Raw genomic sequence first — 22,261 nt, 5'->3', positions numbered from 1 at the left:
TGGAGAGAAAAAGAGAAGGCAACAAATGGGTAAAGCCATAGAAGAGGTTGAAAGAGAATAAATAGGAGGTAGACAATTGAAGCAGTGGTGTGAAGATTGTTGGATTTGTGTCAAATTTCCAATGATCTGTTGCCTACGACTGGGGGAGGAGGAGGAGGATAGAGGGGTGAGGAAAAGAAAAAGATAGAGAGGGGGGAGACGAAAAGAGAGGGCGAGTGAGAAAGACCTCAGCAGGCAACGCTGGACAGAGAGGCTGCAGATTCCTCGCTGGCTCCATTGAGCATACTGAGAGGCAGATCTGCATGTTGAAGCAACCCATTGAAAACACAGAGCAGCTCACAGCACACTGCACATTGCACATTCCCAGCACGTCTCTAGCTCATTTTTTTTTCTTTTTGCCTCAGACTCAGTAGGAGCAGATAGGAAGAGAAAGACAGAGAGGGAGAGCCAGCAATCCTTAAACTCAGCCTTTTTTCCCCGGATGTGCTAAAAATTCTCCAGCAAACTGGTAAGTAAATAATGTCATCCAATCTCTATGTACTTTTAAGGAAACAGATTTGTCAGTGACCTTAGGTTAGATGCAAGTTTAATATATGTATATATATATATATATATATATATATATATATATATATATATATATATATATATATATATATATATATATATTTGCTGCAAATGAGACTACTGCTGCTGATGCTGCTGCTGCAATATAACCTCATCCGTTCTCCCTCCTATCTTTATTCCAAGCAATCTATTTACTGGCATGCAATCCCTTATCCAGAAGCTATCCTGCTTGCATCTAATCTTCCAGGAAACTGTATATTTAGTTATTGTATTAGCTACAGTAGATAATTTCATTTTAAGTTTCATTATAATCATTGCAATCTCTATGCTATAAGCACACAGGAAATGCAGTAAGGTGTAGACGCCTTAGTGATATCCAGAGATTTTACAGGAGTTATATGCAGCAATGTCTTTATGTGTATATATGTGTGTGTGTGTGTGTGTGTGTATATTTTATCACACACAGGAGGAATATAAAGACTGGAGGAACTGAGATGTCTATATCTGGCTTGGTATCATGTAGTTTCAGCAGAGTCTTTTCTCATTTGTATACTCCGTAAATGTATAGGTATTTTTGACTGTGGACACCTATGAGATACGTTCGCCAGTTGGTCTGTGGTACTGAAGCCTAGGTGCCAGTGCAAGGCAGACAGAACATTTAAATCGTGGATCATCCCAGACTAAGCTGCATTTTACTGTCAGCTTCCTCTTAGATAGGAAGATCATATGGGCATGTGGTGTGGGCAGATTAATTATCTCTACATTCTTTTATCTATTTATGGGTTTTTAAGGTATACTATAGCCACAGTATTAATTGCACGCTGTCCCTGGAATTTGCAAATCAGTCACTTGCAGTGTCCGCACTGACATTTTACTGTAAATATCAATGAAGATTTTGTCATTTTCCAAGATAAACTCTTTGGGATGAAATATATGTTTTGGTCTCTTTCTTATATACTCCATTAGTAGCAAGTATGTATGCATATCTATATATCTATATATAGAGAGGGAAAGAGAGAGAGAGAGTGAGAGAGAGAGAGATATAGATATAATAGAGTATGCTGATTTGTGTTGTTATTATAATTGCTGTCAGTGACTTATATGTTCATCAGTAAAAGCTCGCAAAACATACCTAACATAACCAAATAGCATTGCATAATTTACATATTAATAGAGAACATTATGAACATTATGAAAACTACTCTCTATTGCTAATGACCAGCCAAAAATAGAGAATCTGACACTACTTTGCATACAGCCTGTATACATGTTTCTTATTGCTCACTAATATCAAATCTATATTTTATTTCTTTGTCTTGCAGCTTTTTTTATTAATCAAAAATGGAACCGTCTCCAGCAGAAACTCGTCTAAATGTACGGATGTTGTGGATAATTCTTTTAAGCACAATTGCTCTAGCATGGACTACACCAATTCCCTTGATTGAGGATTCAGAGGAAATAGACGAGCCTTGCTTTGATCCTTGTTACTGTGAAGTGAAGGAAAGCCTTTTCCACATTTATTGTGACAATAAAGGATTTACAAATATTAGCCAGATTTCAGAATCCTGGTCTCGACCCTTTAAACTGTATCTTCAGAGAAATTCAATGAGAAAATTGTACACCAACAGTTTTCTTCACTTGAACAATGCTGTGTCTATTAATCTCGGGAATAATGCATTGCAGGACATCCAGGCAGGAGCCTTTAATGGTATGAAAGTTCTGAAGAGGCTTTATTTGCACGAAAACAAACTTGACATTTTTAGAAATGACACTTTTATGGGGCTGGAAAGCTTGGAATATTTGCAAGCAGACTATAATGTAATTAAGAGGATTGAGAGCGGGTCCTTTAGAAATTTAAATAAACTGAGAGTATTAATTCTCAATGATAACCATATCCCCTTGCTTCCAACAAATTTATTCAAGTCTGTGTCTTTAACACACTTGGATTTACGTGGAAACCGATTAAAGATTCTTTCTTACAGAGGTATGTTGGATCATATAGGGAGAAGTATTATGGAGATTCAGCTAGCAGAGAATCCTTGGAACTGTACTTGTGAGATTGTGCAGTTGAAAAGTTGGCTAGAACGTATACCTTATACTGTTCTGGTTGGGGATATTACATGTGAAAGTCCTTTTCACTTTCATGGCAAGGATCTAAGGGATATAAAACGTGGTAAACTTTGTCCCTTGCTTTCTGAAAGTGAGGTTGAAGCAAGTCTGGGTATACCCCAGTTGCATTCGAGCAGAGAAAATACATGGCCTACTAAGCCATCCTCTATGTTGTCCTCTTTTCATGTCACTGCTTCTTCTGTGGAGTACAAGACATCAAATAAGCAACCAACTACCACCAAGCAACCTAGAGCTCCTAAACCCCCACCAACACCCAGAGGACTTTATCCAGGCCCAAACCAACCTCCAATAGCTGGGTACCAGACAAGACCACCCATTCCAATTATCTGCCCCACTGGATGTTCATGCAGTTTGCACATCAATGATTTGGGATTAACTGTAAACTGTAAAGAGAAAGGAATCCATAATATATCAGAACTCCTGCCTAGACCTCTCAATGCTAAGAAACTTTATTTGAGTGGTAACTTAATACAGAAAATCTACAGGTCTGATTTTTGGAATTTCTCTTCTTTGGATTTATTGCACCTTGGAAACAATCGGATATCTTACGTGCAAGAAGGAGCTTTCATCAATCTTCCAAATTTAAAAAGCTTGTATTTGAACGGGAATGACATTGAAAGGCTGACACCTGGCATGTTCAGAGGTTTACAGAGTTTAAATTATTTATATTTTGAGTATAACATGATAAGGGAAATCCAACCTGCTGCTTTCAGTCTAATGCCAAATCTGAAGTTGCTATTTCTCAATGACAATCTGCTAAGAACTGTCCCAACTGATGCTTTTGCAGGCACTTCACTGGCCAGGCTCAATCTTAGAAACAATCATTTTCTTTACCTTCCTGTAGCAGGAGTTCTTGAGCACCTTAATGCCATTGTGCAGATTGATCTCAAACAGAACCCATGGGATTGTTCCTGTGACATTGTCCCTCTGAAACAGTGGATAGACACCATCAGCTCTGTCATTGTGGTTGGGGAGGTGTTGTGCAGGAGCCCTGAAAATCTGACAAACAAAGATCTAAAGTCAATTGAAATGGAAATTTTGTGTCCAGAGCTGCTACATGCTACTGCGTCATCTACTCTGCCTGGAAACATGGTGCCCACAATCTCTTCAGCGTTTGAGTTTACCACACCAGGGGGTGCCATTCCACTGTCTGTCCTCATCCTCAGCCTCCTTATCCTGTTCTTCTCGGCTGTTTTTGTGGCTGCGGGCCTGTTTGCTTTCGTGCTGAGAAGGCGCAAGAAACTGCCTTTCAGAAAAAGACAAGAGGTAGATTTGACTGGCATTCAGATGCAGTGTAGAATCTTTGAGGACAGACCCAACAACTCCCCAGAGAAGGCTCCTGGCCATGTGTACGATTATATCCCACATCCAGTAACACAGATGTGCAACAATCCCATCTATAAACCTAGAGAGGAAGAAATGGGGGAGGAATTTTCAGAAACAAAGGAAAATAACACTAATTATAGGACCTTAATAGAAAAAGAGAAAGAGTGGACCATGGCAGTGTCAAACTCCCAGCTTAATACTATAGTTACAGTTAATCAGAGTGGGGAAGTACCAAATTTTCATGAAAATGGAGTAATCTTTCCTGGTATAATTGACCGAGAACGGTCAGCTCCCACAGTGGGGTTTGTGGACTGCATTTACGGCACAGTGCCCAAATTAAAGGAACTACATGTACACCCACCTGGCATGCAATACCCTGATTTACAACAGGATGCCAGATTAAAAGAAACCCTACTTTTCTCAGCTGGGAAGGGGTTTTCAGACCAAACCCAAAGTGAATACCTCGAATTGAGGGCCAAACTCCAAACCAAGCCGGATTACCTCGAAGTCCTGGAAAAAAATACTTATAGATTCTAATATAGCATAATTTCATAGCGCCCAAAAAACGCATGATTCAAGATGATACCGTTGTGCTCCCCAAATTGTTTTGGAGGAAGGGCCATACTCTAATCATAATTAATTGAAGTGCCTTCGCAGACTTTTGCCAGCAATGTTATCAATCATTATTTTTTATATAGGAATCTAAGAAACTTGACTGTGCCATGTAAGGTATGAGGATATTTGTACTGATCCTGATAAATAATTCCACGTGTCCTTTTTGGCAGTAACTTAAACCTTTTCACTTGAGGGTTTTGGGGGGAGGGGGATAGGATGGCATTGTGGCTTCCTAATACAAAGAAACGCCCATGGCACAGTTCCTGTATATTGATGCAGTTTGCTGCATGCCTAAAAAAAACTGCAGGGGGGTTAATGCTCGAATGTTCTCACCCAAAACACTAATGCTCATTCTTTTTTTTTAACCAACAATTCAACATCCAAAAACCTGGATTCACTGCAAAGCATCATGGTTTAATGTATATTTGATTTATTTCATTTTGCAATGCAGAAAAGCAATGTACACAAGACAGCTAGGGATCAACATCTTTGTGAATTCATGATGATACCAGGATATGTTTCTGCATCTCACTGCAAGTTATTTAGTAATGCTACTGGGTACGTATCACTAACAGCTTTGTAGGAAGCACTTTTAATGTCTTCTCCCCCCTCTTACTCCTCAGCCTACCCCATACACAAAGATTTTGCAAAATGTGCATATATTTATTCTGTAATTTCAGTGAATATTAATTGTAAAGGTAATGTTTAATCAGTGTATAGTGATTATGCGTCTGGTATAGCTTTCCTAATAAAATAATTTTAAACAATACATACATATACAAATATATACAGATTAAAAAAAAGACTCGATGGTCAAATTTAGCTATGCACAGCCTAATCTATGTCCATCTGCTAAAAACGAGTTACCATGCTGACTAACATTGATCGCTATTTCATTGAAATTAGCGGAACATATAAAGGTAAAAGACACAAGGTGAAGACACAGGCTTTGATATAGTTTTACAATTCTAGGAATCAGTAACACTTCTTGTGCAGATTCCTCAATAGCAAAAGAATATATCATGTAATAATCCTCTAGATAACAGATTTAATTCTACAAGAATTGGAAGTAAATTATTATTTACCAAGGTAGAGCCATTTAATTTATTTGTCTAGCTTGAAAAATGAGAGTCTCACTATATTCCCTTTAGTCAAATATCTAGGGATCACTACAGTGCATTCCGTCCTATTCTAGATGAATAAATTGCACAGCATAACTAAATAAAACATGCATTGGTTGTGTTCTTTACGGCAGATATTTTTATTGCAAATTATATTTCCTAAAATAGAGTAATCTATATAAATATATTCAAAAAGTATATAAAAAGGGGTCATCAAACCCTGAGAGAACCCAAAGAAAATCTAATTTTAAACTGGTTTGTTGTTCAAGCTCATAGCTGATGGTTTAAATGAGGATGTATTCATGTTACTGAACAGCAGGGGGAGCTTAAGTCTAAATATTGTATATTAGGCACAGGCACCTGGTTCTTGGCTTTAGAGCTGTGTATTTTTCGTGTACTGCAGCCATTCCTGGATTTGTTTTCCTTTGTTTCATTTCCTGTCTAATTTAAATCCCTAATCAAATCATTACTGTACATTGAATGTAAAACCGTCAGATGTCACTAATGCCTTACATAAATATGGGGAAAATGAGAATGTGGAGAAAAATAGTTTGTCATGCTTTGGCATTGCTACCCACTCATCTGCCCTAATGATTTACTATACACTCTGCTATATATATATTGTTGTAATGTTGAATTTGCTGCATATATACATACAGATATTTACAGATATCCATATAGATTTGTATTTATATGTATTGTACCTATTTATGTGTATTCGACATTGCGTTCATCATTGTTTTGAGGTTTTTTTTATGCTTTGATCACAATCCCTGGTCCTGATAGTTTGCAAAGTAGCATCCCATTTTTTGTCAAATATATCGCTGACGAGGGTTATGGTACGGTAGATTCATCACTAGCTTGCACAGGGCAAAATGAAAGCCTCTAGCTGACGATTGATTTTATTTGATAAACAAAAGACAAGTGTATCGTAGCAGATCATTATATGGCAGTGTGGTGTAACTGTTAGAACGCTGGAATTTAAGGCTGGTCAACCTTTTACTCTAAACTGCTTTGAACAACATTTTCCCTCGACTCCACTACTGAGCACCACGGGATGATTAGTTTATTGACAGCTGAAGTGCAGAAGATTGCATATCTGTGCTGTAGTATATTTTATTTAGAACACCTCCCCCTTAATTAAAAATGCTCATTTCATTTACTTAGAACGATTCAATTTGATCTACAATCCGTCCAACAGCTGGATTTATTTACTTGGCATCATATTCATTTCTTATGTTATAAAAAAAATCCAGTATTTACTGTATAGTGGTTATGACTGCATTCAACACTACTATGAATAGGCAGCATGCACGTATTTTGAAAATAAAATCAAAATGCAAGGCCAAACACTCCTTATAATGATAGGAATCCATTAACTCCATGCATGCATCACATCATCGTATTTCTTTTACAATAACACTTTTGCGTGCAATCCCTAGTGTTGCTGGTGCTGTAAACATTTTAAACAGAGTGCTCATAATCCATATCAAAGTATAATGCAAATGTTATGTTTATATATTTTATAAAAAAAAACAAAAAACAAATGCAACAAAAACAAGAAAAACTGAAACAAAAAAATATCACAAAAAAAAAGCAAGAAAGCAAGAAAGTCTTTACTCTTATAAAGGGACATTTTCCACCCCTGGATGGTGCGGAATTCTATTTATTCAGTGGAAATAAATTTATTCTTTGAGAATGGAAATTTTATATTAAAGGAGATACTTTTTGGCTTAAAATTTTGTTTTATTTTCTTATGTAGGAAGCTGTTTCTTTGTGCAACAGATTTAAAGCTACATTTGTGGCTTTGGTGTGTGTGCTGGGAGGGGGGTGGTCCGTTCTTTTCTGTTGCTGAGTTAATGTGTAACATTTTGGGATTGCTCTGACAGTGTTGCAGTAGCAGACAAAGGAAACACTGTCTAGTTTATCTCAACTATGAAGAGATCACATTTTCTACTGACAAATAATGAATGCACAAGCCTTATATTATTAACTAATATTACTAGTACCGATCATGGTAAATGACAATATTAGTACTGAATTCTGGCATCTTATTGCACAAATGCTGACATGTATATTGATATGTCAAAGCAGTTATTTCCCAATACACTAGCTAAAAAGGAACTAGCATTGATTTGAATGTTATTACATTTCCCAGGACTCATTTAACCTTATGTGTTCAGATGTTTGGTACCCATCACCATGAACAACTCACAGATGACCTTTCTTCTACCAACAAGTCCTACCTAATAATAAACACAAAGGCGAATAGTCTTTCAATAGTTCAATAACTTGCTGCTTACAATTTATGTATCGCTACTGTTGCAATTGTAACTGCTAAAAATGTGCATAAATCACTACTGTATGTCCTTTATGTACACAAAAAAAATCATTGCTACCTTAAACAGAAAATTATAATAGTAAATTTGAGCTTTTATTATAGTATATATTCAGGAACTTTTTTCCATATGCTTTTTCCTTGCATTTGCATATATGGTGGTAAATGTTTACATTTATCCCATTTATATTAGTGGGATTTCAATGCACTATGCAGTTGCTATACCTTGATTTGTGTTAAGAAACAGATTTAACTGCATGCTTCTTTCATTCTTATCCTCTTGCCTTACATGTTTTGTTTCATCGCTTGTCTATCAAAGTCAATGGTAAAAGTTGGCTGGTACTTGTATTATATTATTTATATATTCCAGATTTTTCTCTGAGCAAGAGTTAACACTGCATTTGTAAATTGCATTTCAGAGAAAGAACTTTGGTATTTTTGACAATTATAAATATTGTTTTAATTAGTCCCCACTGTGTTCAACACTGAACTGAGCAACTTTACTGCGTATCATAAATATTTGGTCAAATGCCTCTTAATGAACTTGTCATACATGTTTTAATGAATCCTTATCTGCAATGAGTCTTTGTTACTGGCATAGAGTGTAAATAATATTTACACAACAAAAGGTTAATGGAAAATCCAGGAAATAAAAACAATAAATAAACAAAACAAAAACAAATAAACATTTTAAACATTTGACGGGTTCATGTTAGTCAATTATATATTTGTAAACTGTTGTACTTACTTCTGTTGCTACGTTTGGCTTATCATAACACAATAAGCATTTGTATGTGTCTAGAATTCTTTCCATCCATCTTCAAAGAATGAGGAAACTACAGTAATGCAAAGTTCAGTTTTTCCTGGTTAAAAGACATTTCTTTCCTTTAATACAGCAATCGATTTATTGGCAACCTTTTCAACCTACAAACGTTTTTTAGACTAGAAACAGTTTATATGGTTGAACAATTCAGCAAGTCAGCATCTATTTTGATTCATTAAGTGGGAGTGAATTTGAGAAATCATATTCTATTTTTTCCTATATTGCTCAGGTACCCCATTGAAATATTATTGAATATAAAGAGCATCATACGATGTAGAAAATCTGTAGTAAATATTGTTTTTTTGAAAGGCTTGCAGACACTAACAGATGGGTTCACCAAATAACAGAACATTGTTATTTATTGAAGTCACCTTAATAATTAGTTGATATTTTCCCATTGAAGAGCTGTACATCTATCTTCTATCTATCTATCTATCTATCAAACTATCTTCTACCTAGTCACAAACCATCACATTGCTTATTAAATATATAATATAGATATTTTCCGTGGTCGGAGTGGGCTGGGATATTTGGGTATGCCACACTGCCACTTCTCCTACTGCCATCATTGCAAGCCTATAAAAATCCATTCACTTACATTTTCCATACTGCCAATTCTATATTTCCACTTGGATCACTGAATATTTTAACATAAATATTACATGTATTATTTTGTAAAAATATCTGTTTACATAGCTGAAAATCATCATCATCATCATCACCATTTATTTATATAGCGCCACTAATTCCGCAGTGCTGTACAAATGACTCATTCACATCAGTTCCTGCACCATTGGGGCTTACAGTCTACATTCCCTAACACACACACACACACACACACACACACACACTCACTCATTAGGGTCAATTTGTTATCAGCCAATTAACCTACCAGTATGAGTTTTGGAGCACATTATTATGGTTGGTGGTCTTTATAGAATGTTAAGCTTTTTATTTCAAATGTATTTTAGAATAGATGTGTAGTTTAAGTTGTTTGGTATTAATTGTGTTTCACATTTGAAAAAAATGATTACAAAATATTTTACATAGTAAATAGTTACAACACTGTAGAATATAATGGTTAATTACTAATTACCATAAGGATTATAGACAAGAAAACTGACAAATAATTGCCATGAGAGGTCGCAATTGTAAACAATAGGGAAATGATCTAGTCAGCATGAATATAATAAGTGGATAAAACCTGATGGCCCACTTGTAGCTATAGTAGAAAAGCAGTGTGTACCAGCTATGGTAAATTTAGTTTCTAAAAAAACTCTGCTGGAATCATTATACTTAACTCCATTCTCATAAATATTGGTTCATCCCTAAAAAAATTCAGTATCAAATGTGAGTTCAGACAAAAACATTTTGGATTGGTTCCTTTTCATAAAGCTAATTATGCTTGAATATATCCTGATCTTAAAGAGTACTTGTCGCCAGGTGGTTGCCATTATATTTATACATGGTATAGTGAGCACTGGGGCTCGTTTAGATATGATGCGTGTGTACATAGGGAAAGACGCGAAAAAGTACATTCACATGGATATGGTGAGTCTGTTGCATCTCAGGTTGCGTTCAGCTCAAAAACAGTAGCATTTGCTCCAGGCATAACAAGTGTGTATATTAACACCCCACGATAGCGTAAAGCATTGAGATAGAGCCGAGATAGAGTTAGACATTGTTAGTTGTAAATGTTTAAGCCACATTATATTATTGGCATACAATAAAATAATGTAATGTTCTATACATGAGAGAGAATAGTGTCTGGACATTGTTATTAAAAAAATGCAAAACAAAAATTTTCAATATAAAATGTAATTAAATACTAACGCAAATACAGAATACTCAAAGTAAATACAAACATTTCTAATTTTTCATTTAAAAACGTGTAAGCAGCTCCACCACCTTTTTCTCACCATGTGTATGAACAATGAAATCACAAGACACCGTCACTTACTACTCTTGAGAAAACTTGAATTTTGGGTTATTTTGGTTTCTGCTAACAGGCCATATTTTAACACTTGCTTTATCTTGCACAATGAATTAACAAAGTGGATGTTTCATTATCTATCATGTATGGTCTCTAAATGCTGTCAATGGATGACAGCAGACGGCTTGTGCGCACAATCGTCTTTCAAACACACAATTGGGCCCCAGTGATGCCAGAAGAGTTCAGCTACTTGGCCCTGCACCAAACGAATGAATCTTGTCCAGTTTAGCCACCTATGTATATGGTCGAATTGGACACTGATCCTGCCACTGTTCACTCAGCCCAAGAGGCAGCATGGATCTATTTGTGTATATTTGGTGTATATTTTCAGTATTATTGTGTTTATTTTATGTAAAGGTTTATTTTATCTAAGCTATGCTATTGGTCATTATGCAATTCATCGTGAAAGCAATTCAATTTCTTATTTTTTGCATTGATTGTATTGTTTTCTTAAAGATATTTAAATATATTACCATTTATACAATAGTAAAGTGTCTTGTAGGATGTTAACACACAAGCCTATAATATAAAGTAAGGCTCATTTAAAGACAAAAGAACAGAGCATGTGGAGGATAGATGTTCATATTCTGTAAAACCAAAACCAGGGACAGGAGATATAAATTTTGCACACAAGAGCAATGAACTACAGAAGACATCTACATCAATTTATTTTACTTTACTTTTCACTAATTTTCAGAAATGTCTGTGCATGTGTACCGTGTTTTAATACCTTCTGTCTGTAGCTATTATATCTGCTATTCTGTGAGACAAGTAGTACACATGTGTATATGTGTTTATCTGTACACAATATTAGATTCCTAGTTCTGGTTGTGAGTACATGGAAAGATTATAGCAGGGATTATTTTGTCCAGGACAGGACAATGTTTCTTGAATATTGATCAATTGTCTAGCACTGCTTAATGTGTTTTGTTTGATCGGTATTTGTTCTTATCTTGAATTTATTATGAACAAAGCGAGTGATGTCATCATGTTGGATATATGGAGTGTCATAGGTGCCAATGTTTGGGCTGAAACCAGTCAAGGCAATGGAGCCCAAAAGTATGTCCTATGACCAACTTGGTCGAGGCATGTGCGAAATTATATGCAACCTCTTTGTCTGTGGCTGGATGTAATATAGGAGTGAGGAGCCGAGGTCTGAAAGGTTATGCTCTGTCTCCCAAATATGTAAGAAACAAACACTAGACACAGCAAATAAGCTATGGAGGATTGTGGCAACTATAGTGTTTTATGGTTAGTAATACTGATATGCTGTAAGACATTTTCTGAAAATAAACACTTACCTAATGGCCACGTGTCTTCACCTGGCCTCTGTGCTAATTTCTGGCATATGACTGATTGTCTCATAACAAAGGACTCATGTGCACTCCCTGGGAATTTGGAAAAGGAATTGGGTTTGGGACTGTAAATTAAACTGGAGTGAAAATGTCTGAAATTCAACAGCACAGTCGTTAGAACTGCTGCATCAATTCTGACCAGGGCCCTATCTGTGTGGAGCTTGTGTGTTGTTCCCATGTTTCCATGGGTTTACTCTGGGTGCTCTGGTTTCCTCCCACAGTGCAATATCAATCTGATAAATTTGCATGAGGCAAAATGAGTGTGTGTTAGGGATTTAGGATGTAAGCTCCAGTGGGGCAAGGCTTGTTATGAATGCTTGCATATCCTCCATACAGTGCTGAGTAATATGATTGACTCAATATTTATAATAATACATATACATATATAATTAACAGCAAAGTATCCCTCATTTTTATGTTACTACTGCATGATCATCAAATATTATGAGCTTTACAATTTAGCTAGATACTGTTTATTGTAGGACAAGTGATCAATATGTTTATTTTTGTTTATTGTATATTTTTTACATTTTGTTCAATTTAAAATCTCAATACAACCTGAAAGACTGTCCTGTGATGAGACCAATCCTGGGGACTACCAGGAAGCAAAAGTCTCAAGGTTCTTACACTTTCCTCAGTGTTCTATTGAATCATTTGAAACAGCGTTAGAGCAGCCAACAACTACATGAAATAACTTAGCTGCCGTGCACATGGCGAATTTGTAAGATAGCATGAAGCAAAATCCAGAGGCTTCCACAGTACATATATATTAATTATATACTATTAGTAATATGTACACTTATTTCAGGTTTTTCTATGAAGTATAGACTGCTTATCAATCTTTTAGCAGATATAATGCTGTGTTTTTTATTAAATATTTCTAATCATAACAAATTCATGATAGAAAGAAAATATATGATTTACAATGTGTCTTGGATGTAGTAAGATGATATAAGAAATTATCTCAATGGTTTTGTCTTGATAAGTACATATGCTTTAATGAAATCCACTAGCATTGTATTATTGAATTGAATGGAGTACATGGAGTAGCCCTCACTATGCGGATCTATGGTAACTGCTTATGAATCTGATTGGTTAAGGATTCTAGTTGCTGTCTGGGTTATTTGCACACGTTCTTAAGTAGTCTGCAAAATGTAACACAAACCAAACCACTTTATTTTGAATGAATAGAAGTTTGGACTATTTAAACAGACAAGGTTTCTATAGGTTTACATTGGACTGCATCAAGCTAGTCTATATTTTTCATATAATAATACAGGGGGCATAGGAGCATTAATATTATTTTCTAGCTTTTTTACGAATAAATTATGCTCTTGCGTACATTATAGCAAAGTGAGACTTTGCTAATATTCTATTTTGGATTTTTGCAGAAGGAGGTCAGTGGATATTTTAATTTGTTTATTGTTTACCTTTTTTTTTATAAAATGTTTTTAGCAACAGGAAACATGAATGGAACACAATAATTCAAAAGGCAAACTTAATGGGCTTTTTTGTGTTGATGATTCAAATGCCACTTTGTACTGTAGTAGTTGTATATTTGTAATTAAGAAAAGTTCATAATAAAAAAATAAATTAAGACAGTCATCATTCATAGCAAATTACATTTTGTTTTTAAGAGTATGTCCATTAGTGAAAAGTTAAAAATAAATGTGCAGATTTAAATATATATATTTTTATATTTTTGTACATAGTGTAGTACCTTCTTAAAGTCTGCAGGTGTCGCTCTTTTACTAATAAATTTGACAGTCCTTCAGAATTGGCATGTTCTACATTGTCAAATGATGCAGAAATGTCATCTGGAAACTGTAATACGTTCCTTCAAAAAGTCAGATTAAAATGTACAGATAAAAATAAAGCTATATTTTTGTAGCAAAATAAATAGTATAGTTCAATTACATTTAATGTTGTGCTTCTACGGTACCTTTAAATGGACAATAATATTGAAAATGAATTTGCTTTTTGTTTTGATTTAATTAACTGATTGATGATATACTTATTATATAAACCCATATACCCATGATATGCCAATCTTTTACAACATATTTTATGTTTAATGTTTTGATTTTATTTTATCATAGTATTTTGCTGATTTGCTTATTATGTTCTGGCTTGCCTGCTTGATTTTATAATGTACACGGATAACATGGATAACTGGTCTAGCCTTTGGCTGATTTTTGTTGCGAAACTGTGCTCTACATCACGTGTTTGGACTCTCCAGAGACTGATTCGTTTTACTGTAGTATAGTTTATGCTATGCAGAAATAAACTATGTCTAAACAGTTGTTTGGTTCTTAGAGTGAGCTACAGTATATGGCAATGGGAATATATAGAGCATTATTAGCGCCTGATTTTGAGTTAGGGGCAAAGCAAAGAAAAGGAGCTAATTTGTACCTTGGCAAAACCATGTTGCATTACAGAGGGACTTAAATTTAAAGTGTAGGGACAGATTTATAGTTGGGATACAGCATGTCATAGATCAACTTTAATTTCAGTGTAAAAATAAAGCTATTAAGTATTTGTGTGCTACTTGAAAAAACAGCCAGTATTTTCCTTGCATGCAAAAAAATAAGTCAATCTGTACCCCTTGCATTGCAGTATGGTTTGTCTAGGTACAAAGTTGCTCCCTTTCTTTGCTCTGCTCCAAACCTAAAATCAGGCCCTTAGCGGGTTTGAAAAAGTGGAGATGTTGCCTATAGCAACCAATCAGATTCTAGCTGTCATTGTGTAGAATGAACTAAATAAATGATAGTTAGAATCTGTTAGGTTGCTATAGGCAACATCTCCACTTTTCAAAACCACAGTTTAGTAAATTTAGCCCTTAGTGTTTAGAGAAGCCATATCAAAATGCTGTGTAATGTAAAAACAGGGTAGATTTATATGTATGTTTTGTCTTTTTTAACATTATTTTCATGTAGGTTTTTTGCAAACTACAAATGAAAGATCTACATTCTATTTATTAAACTTATATGTATAGCACAATAACAATAAAGGGTTGAGTGCTATATGACTGTGGTTATGTTTTTGGATAATAGGATGCTGCTATACATTAGTTAACTTATATCTTGGGGTGTGTAATATATGTAAGAATATGTAAGAAGTTATGTGACTGGTTTTCTGATTACTTTGCATTTTTAGAAAATTATAAGCAGTGAACCTTATGAATATATATATATATATATATATATATATATATATATATATATATGTATGTATATATATATATTGAACAAAATAAAGAATACAGAAATTCTTGTAAATTCTTGTAAATGCTGCGTTCACTCTTTACACAGAAAAACAGGAATTCCTATGCATAATAAATGCTCATATGCTCATTGTGCACAAGTATTAAAGGAAATGATTATCGATTTATTCAATACCTTTGCAATATTGCACACTGTTAATGACCGAAATATGTCTATTGTTGTAAATAACTATTTAAAGTTTTGCTAATACTTTTAACAGTTCTCTATTACTGCATCTGGATAGAGTGTTGCAGATTCTGTATCAACTATGCCTTGATATCTCCAGTTCAGGGGCATAGGGTTTTTTAAGCCCCAAGTATCAGCCCAATATATAGATATTTTCTCCTATGCTCATGTATATGATAAGAGCAGCAAATGACACTAATAAATACAGTTATGCTGGTTTACTTGGAGAGTCAGATAGCAGTTTAAAAAGAAAACTATGACAAAACTGAACAACTAAACAAATGATAGAGTTTATAGAGTAAAATAATAATTTATTTATTATTACTTAGCTGGAAATAAATGTATAAAGGAGGTTTGTAAACTGGTATACTAATTGATCTTATAAAAGAGACCAGCAACTGCTTAAGCTGGGTACACACTACACGGTTTTCATCCAATAATCTGCTCAATCAGCCGACATACGACTGCTCATTCAAAAGTCGGGTCAGTGTGTGTTGTGACACGATGGTCAAAAGTCTGCCCAAATGGACGATTGTCGTTTCATTTGGTTGGTCGTACTGTTAAATATTTTCGTTCCAATCTCGTTTCCATTGTGTAGTGTGTATAAGTTTCTGACTGATCCACAACAGTGAGTACGAAATTACAGTCATTGCCCACGACAACATGACTGTAAAAAGTCGCTAAAGGGACGTCCGCTCTTCCCTTTATTGTCATTAACAAGGCTAGTGTGTATGCAGTCCATGGACCGAGCGATCGGACCATCGGTCGCATGTAAAATCGCTCGGCATAAAAAGTTGTTGGAAATTTCTGTAGTGTGTACCTAGCTTATGTCAGAATTCTAAAACTTGGTATGTTGTTTGTATCACAGTCTGATTTTTATCTTTTTTAATGTGTATTTGTCTAGGGTCTGATAACTTATTGTATTCAGTCTTCATCTCTTCCTCATCTGGTATATCTCCAGTGTTGAAGTGAACACTGATAAAACAACATTTAGTCAACACAATCATAACAAGGATCACTGTGACCCAAATTATTTTAATGAGTGTGGTCCACTTGTGGGAGGTGTTTACCTGTTTGCTATTGTGATTGTCTTAGTGTGGACATGGTTGTATGTAACTGGGACAGTGACATGATATGGACAAGTTAATGAAAGCACACAGGAACCCAGAGACAGGGATAAATGTATCAATCGGCGTTTGTCTAAAACCAGAGATTTTCACAGATTTGCCACCGTATTTTACATAGCAATTATATTTGCCTTTAATAAAATTGCTGTTTTAAATAATACCAGCAAAATGCTGAAAAACAGTAGTTATTGATACATTTACCCCTAAGAGTTAGATAGTAGTTAGATAGTAGAAGGTGAAGGTTGCTCTACAGCACAGAGAAATGATTTAAGATTCCTGATGTGGAAATATTGTTGTGTCAAATGCACTAATATATGAAATAAAGTTCATACATCCTTCCAACATTTTCAAAACTATTCATGTCACAGAAATGGGCGATGTCTGTTTCTTGGCTAGAAATGAATAATCAGTGCATCACCCATCATCATCTTCATCATCATCATCATCATCTATATATATAGCGCCAACATATTCCATAGCGCTTTACAATTGGGAACAAACATAATAAACACCCAGGCATAAAGTTGGCTCTTACTTTTGGCAAAGACTAAATTACAAAAAGTTTTATAGTCAAAATATGACTACTAAAGATAGATGCCATATTTTCACTATATCTTTAGTCTTTAGTTTCAGAAAATGTAGGTTTTTATGGTGCAATAGTGCTGTCTTGAATTGTAAATTTAGTGTTTTCTCATGGCAATTTTTTTAGAGAATATTTTGCATTATTGTGTATGGAAGTTGTGTTGGCAATATTTATTTTAAGAGTAGGACATCAATATACTTTGGATAGTCCAGATTGTTTATTTTAACAATTTGATTTACACGGTTTAATTTACACAGTGGACTTGTCTTGGAAAACAATTTAGATAGGTTGTAGATTGAAATGTGTTTATAGGAATGAGGCCTAAACTAATGTATGTTAAACTCTTGCAAATTGATGAGCGCTTGCAAGTGGTTGTCTAATTTTACTCTTAAGAAATGATGCATACATGACTGACTCTCCTGATGGATTTAATGGTTGAGCAAGAGATTCTCTGTCCTGCTGTGACATGCCTTGATTGGTTTATCAAAGCCTTACTAAAGGGGAAGGGCTATAACAACCAGGGCCACCAAGAGAAATGTTGTGCCCTTGTACAGCAATTTTTTAGGGCCCCTTCCATAGCCACCGCAGTTTGGTGGCTCCTCCCATAACAGGCTATCTCCTGGTACTTTGAAACTGCTCCAAATCCCCCTCTTGGTGCCACAGATGACAACATTGAGCAAGCCTGCCAAGTAAAAGGGAGCATCTCAGGTGACTAAATTTGCAACATTGGATCCGCCTTGGGTCAAAAAGTTAAACTTTGTGGGATTGAGTCACTAAGACATGCAAACTGAGCGCATTGTGCATTTGTTATAAACCACACGTAAATGCGATCAACGTATTCCCGAAGTCAACAAGGAACAAATCTAAAGATACTTGTGGTGTTGGCTACGGGTGTAGTTTTACTAGACCAGACACTGCAGTACACATACAATACCTTTGTGGAATATAAACTCTCAAAAGAACTCACAGCAAAAATATATATTAAGTAATTAATGTTACCTGTCAATAATATAGTAATTTATGATTATAAATGGAAAGAAAAATTTTTTCATTGTATTTTTTTGCCTTGGAAAAACATTTATTGGGCTGTCCTATGCTTACTGTACATAATAGACATTTTTACACTTGCTTCTGATTGCAGACTCATGTTATAGCATGCATACGATATTGACATCACTAGAACACAGGATTTAAACTAGCTCTATAGCTGGTGTAAAAGTTACGGCAAAAAAACAACTAACCGTGATATGGCCAGCACTTGATTTGGACGTGGCTGCATGTGCTGGAGCATGGCACGCCCCCCGTTCGCTCCCTGAAATCATAGACTGTTATAGGCGTCCTTTGCATCCACACGTGCTGCGGACTTGGCTTCGTTGACAGGCATTTGCTACAGTTCTGCGCGTGTGAAGGCAGATTTTGCGTAGATATGTTCTAAACAGCCAGATATGTGCCTTAATGACTCAGACCCTGTATTTTCTTTTAGCAGAGAAAAATGATGGCCAAAACTACAATTCTAACAACAACTGTAGATCATACTTGCCAACTCTCCCATGAATGTCAAGGAGACTCCTGAAATTCGCGTAGGTCTCCCGGACTCTCGGGAGAGCAGGCAAATATCCCGCATATGGCAACAGGCTCCTCAAAAAGATGCGATTCGTGGGGAATCGCATCATTTTGGCCCCAAAAAATGACGCAAATTACCGCGCCCTGCCCCTCCCGCCCTCCAACCATGCCCCCCTGCCTGGGATCTCCCAGAGTTAGCTTGCCAAAGGTTGGCAAGTATGCTGTAGATTACAGGTTAAAAAATAAATAAAATACATTAACCAAGAGATGTGAACAAATTTGAACGGCACAATGAGGTACATGTATGTGTTGCCAGTGGAAAACAAATGGGGTCTAAAATTTGTACAAAATGAAAGCAAACTTCTGATTGGTTGCTCTATGCAAAACTACGATTTTCCATTATGCCTAAACTACCTGGAAACATTTTTATTCTACTGTTTAATGTTGAGATTTTATGAGCAGATAAGAACATAGCATTTCTATAACGTGAAGGGAGCAACTATGGGCTTTGAAATTCAACTGTCAAATTTAAATCTCAAAGGCTGCCAGGGTATGTCATAGGTTGCCAAATTCTGCATTAAAGTAAACATCTGTTCACACAGACATTTTTACACTGTATGAAGGCCTTTCAGCTCCGGTACATTTCCCACAGGATGAACATAAAATCTGAATGGAACATTTTTCTAGATGCGTACATCTTTATTTAGTGATGAGTACAGAATAGTTGCCAACATTTTAAAATCATTTCCAGGGACAATAAGCACATCACACATGGCGCAGTCTAGGCAGAACTTGGTGTACTCCTGCCTCCATCATAATACAATATGTTCACTAAAAAAGATTAGAATGACATTTCTTGCATGGTTACATGCTGATCTATACGACATATTAACATATGAAACAAAAAAAAAATATTAAAATATCAACTTTTTTTTTACACATAATAATAAAATTTATATAATACAGTTGGCGAGTTATGAAAAATAAAAGACAGTGCTAAGGACAAAAGTTCCTTAAAACATAAGACTGTACCTGAACAGTCTTATTAGACTGTACCTGAACAGGGACAGTTGTTAATTATCTCAATAGTAATGGAGTAGAAGACAGAAGCTGGAAATGTAGGAAATTAGCTTAGCGTTATAAAAGTCTATTGACATAAAAAAAATTAAAAATGGTATTAACCATTTCAGTGCAGAACAGCTATTTTGATATTGCCATTCAATACTAAGCCAAACACTTTCTTATTTCAGATGTCAGAAACTTCTGACTTTCAGATTGCAGACTGTGACAGCACAATATACGTTATGCACTGATGAAGCCCTGCAATGCAAATATTGTGTTACACTTTTGTAACATTATGCATCTACCTTTATAGGATTGTACACCTTTTCATTTTAATGTATATGAATCTCCCCGCGGGTGCAAAAAAAAAAATGTTTTGTATAGAGGGGAGGGGGGGGGGGGGGGGGGTAAGTGGCGGGGGCAGGGTAGAGGGGCTTATATTCTTATGAACATAATGGTAGAGGCATTTACAAATGAAAGTAGCGTTGCTAGTTTAGTTGGAAATTACAGACTCTTCCTAACATCTCTGAACTACTTGATTTTTACACATCGTCTGAAATGATGGTAATTGGCAACTGTCTGAATGTTCTTGATCTTAATCTGTACAAATGTAGTGGTACTATAGGGCATATTGTAATTTACACTTATTTGAAATTGTGTTCTAATATTATGCAGTATAAAGGCTTCCTGAGCCCCTTTCTGTGATTAGCATGTAAATATCAACTAGGCTGTTTTTTTAAAGATCATATTTTTAAGACTTATAGGGGTATATTTACTAAACTGTGGGTTTGAAAAAAGTGGAGATGTTGCCGATAGCAACCAATCAGATTCTAGCTGTCATTTTGTAGAATGTACTAAATAAATGATAACTAGAATCTAATTGGTTGCTATAGGCAACATCTCCACTTTTTCAAATCCGCAGTTTAGTAAATATACCCCATAGTGCCTTGAAAGCAGAAAAACTCATGTATTACTAAATAATTTCTCTGTTACATTTCTGACACAAGTAATTTAATTTACAAACCGCAAATGTGGAAAACCAAAGTACAAATGCTCTTTTATCATATCCCGTTTTTTGCTTTTGCACAATTCTGCCTAGTTTTGCAGAAAAGTGCATGGTTCTGTGGGCCAAGATCGTTGTGTTTGTTGGAGCACAGAAGTTTGTTCCAGCCGATGGGTGATCAAGAGATACTGCAGAAATTAGATTTAATTTTTGTCTCAAAAGATTATTTAAATGAGATAAAAGGGTGAGGATTGCACATTTGCATGTTCAAGTAATTTTACCAGTGGCGGATCCAGGTAGGGGGGGGGGCGATCGTAGTACAATACAGCATCGCCGCGGACGCTTCTTAGAAAGTGCCGCGGCTTCTGTACAGTACACTGCTGCAGTGTTTAGCTCCAGTTCGTCTGCGGAGGGGTTTCATGAGAACCAGAAACTCCCCCTGCGTCCGCCCCTGAATAATTGAATGATGAAATGAAAGAATGCTGGACTAAAAGTGAAAGTACTCTGGACTTTGATTTACTGTTCCCATCCAGCAGCTTTTTAGGTTTATCTTCTAACCCAGAAAATTAAGCTTTGATGCAGTGTTTTCAAAAACAGGAAAATGGAGACTTACCTTGAAATGTACTTGGTGGATAAATAGATGCACATGAGCGCGTAAACAAGTATTGTGAATCCACAGTTCATAAATGACCTTTAATGTTATCTCAGAATCTGTATTGTGAATGATTTGAGAAAAGAAGCATCTACCTAATTATCAGCTATAGGAGTAATCAATATAGCGATACATGAGTGATTCTTAAAAAATGAGTTGCAAGTGCCACGTTCTATTGTTTCATGTTTTTAAAGTTTAATTTTAAATTCTACATTATGTCCGAAAAATGGCCAAGCAGACCCCACTCCTCACAACAGTATAATGCTCACAAGCACTTCATAAAATATTAACTTGATTAAAGAAAGTGTCTCTGTTTTTTCTGATTAATTATTTGGATTACAGTATTTAAGCTGTTAATTGTTCCCTTTATCTCAAAGGAGGGCAATATTATGATATTATTTTAACAAGAAAAGAATTCTTTGCAAAATAAGTTTAGCATGTGAGTAGAAGGACAATTAATGCTTTCGTAGTTTTATGATACATGTAACACATGTAGGGCCTTATTTTGAGTTAGGAGCAAATCCAGCTGTGTGGACAGATTTAGAGCTGTGAGG

General features: G+C 35.5%; 1 protein-coding gene across 1 annotated transcript; it reads left to right on the top strand.

The window, feature by feature from the left end:
- Window positions 1–326: 326 nt before the first annotated feature.
- Window positions 327–8,797, top strand: SLITRK3 (SLIT and NTRK like family member 3). Its single transcript, XM_075202078.1, has 2 exons — window positions 327–508; window positions 1,890–8,797. Exon 2 carries the CDS (start codon window positions 1,909–1,911, stop codon window positions 4,558–4,560), a length of 2,652 nt encoding a protein of 883 aa, XP_075058179.1. The 5' UTR covers window positions 327–508; window positions 1,890–1,908; the 3' UTR covers window positions 4,561–8,797.
- Window positions 8,798–22,261: the final 13,464 nt, after the last annotated feature.

Source organism: Mixophyes fleayi, chromosome 3 (assembly GCF_038048845.1).
Source record: "Mixophyes fleayi isolate aMixFle1 chromosome 3, aMixFle1.hap1, whole genome shotgun sequence".
Classification (NCBI taxonomy): Eukaryota; Metazoa; Chordata; class Amphibia; order Anura; family Limnodynastidae; genus Mixophyes; species Mixophyes fleayi.
Note: the sequence above shows the minus strand (reverse complement) of the source record. Positions and strands in the feature narration are given on the sequence as shown.

Excerpts from the sequence above, each read along its gene's own strand:
- SLITRK3 (XM_075202078.1), top strand. The coding sequence starts at position 1,909 with ATGGAACCGTCTCCAGCAGAAACTCGTCTAAATGTACGGATGTTGTGG.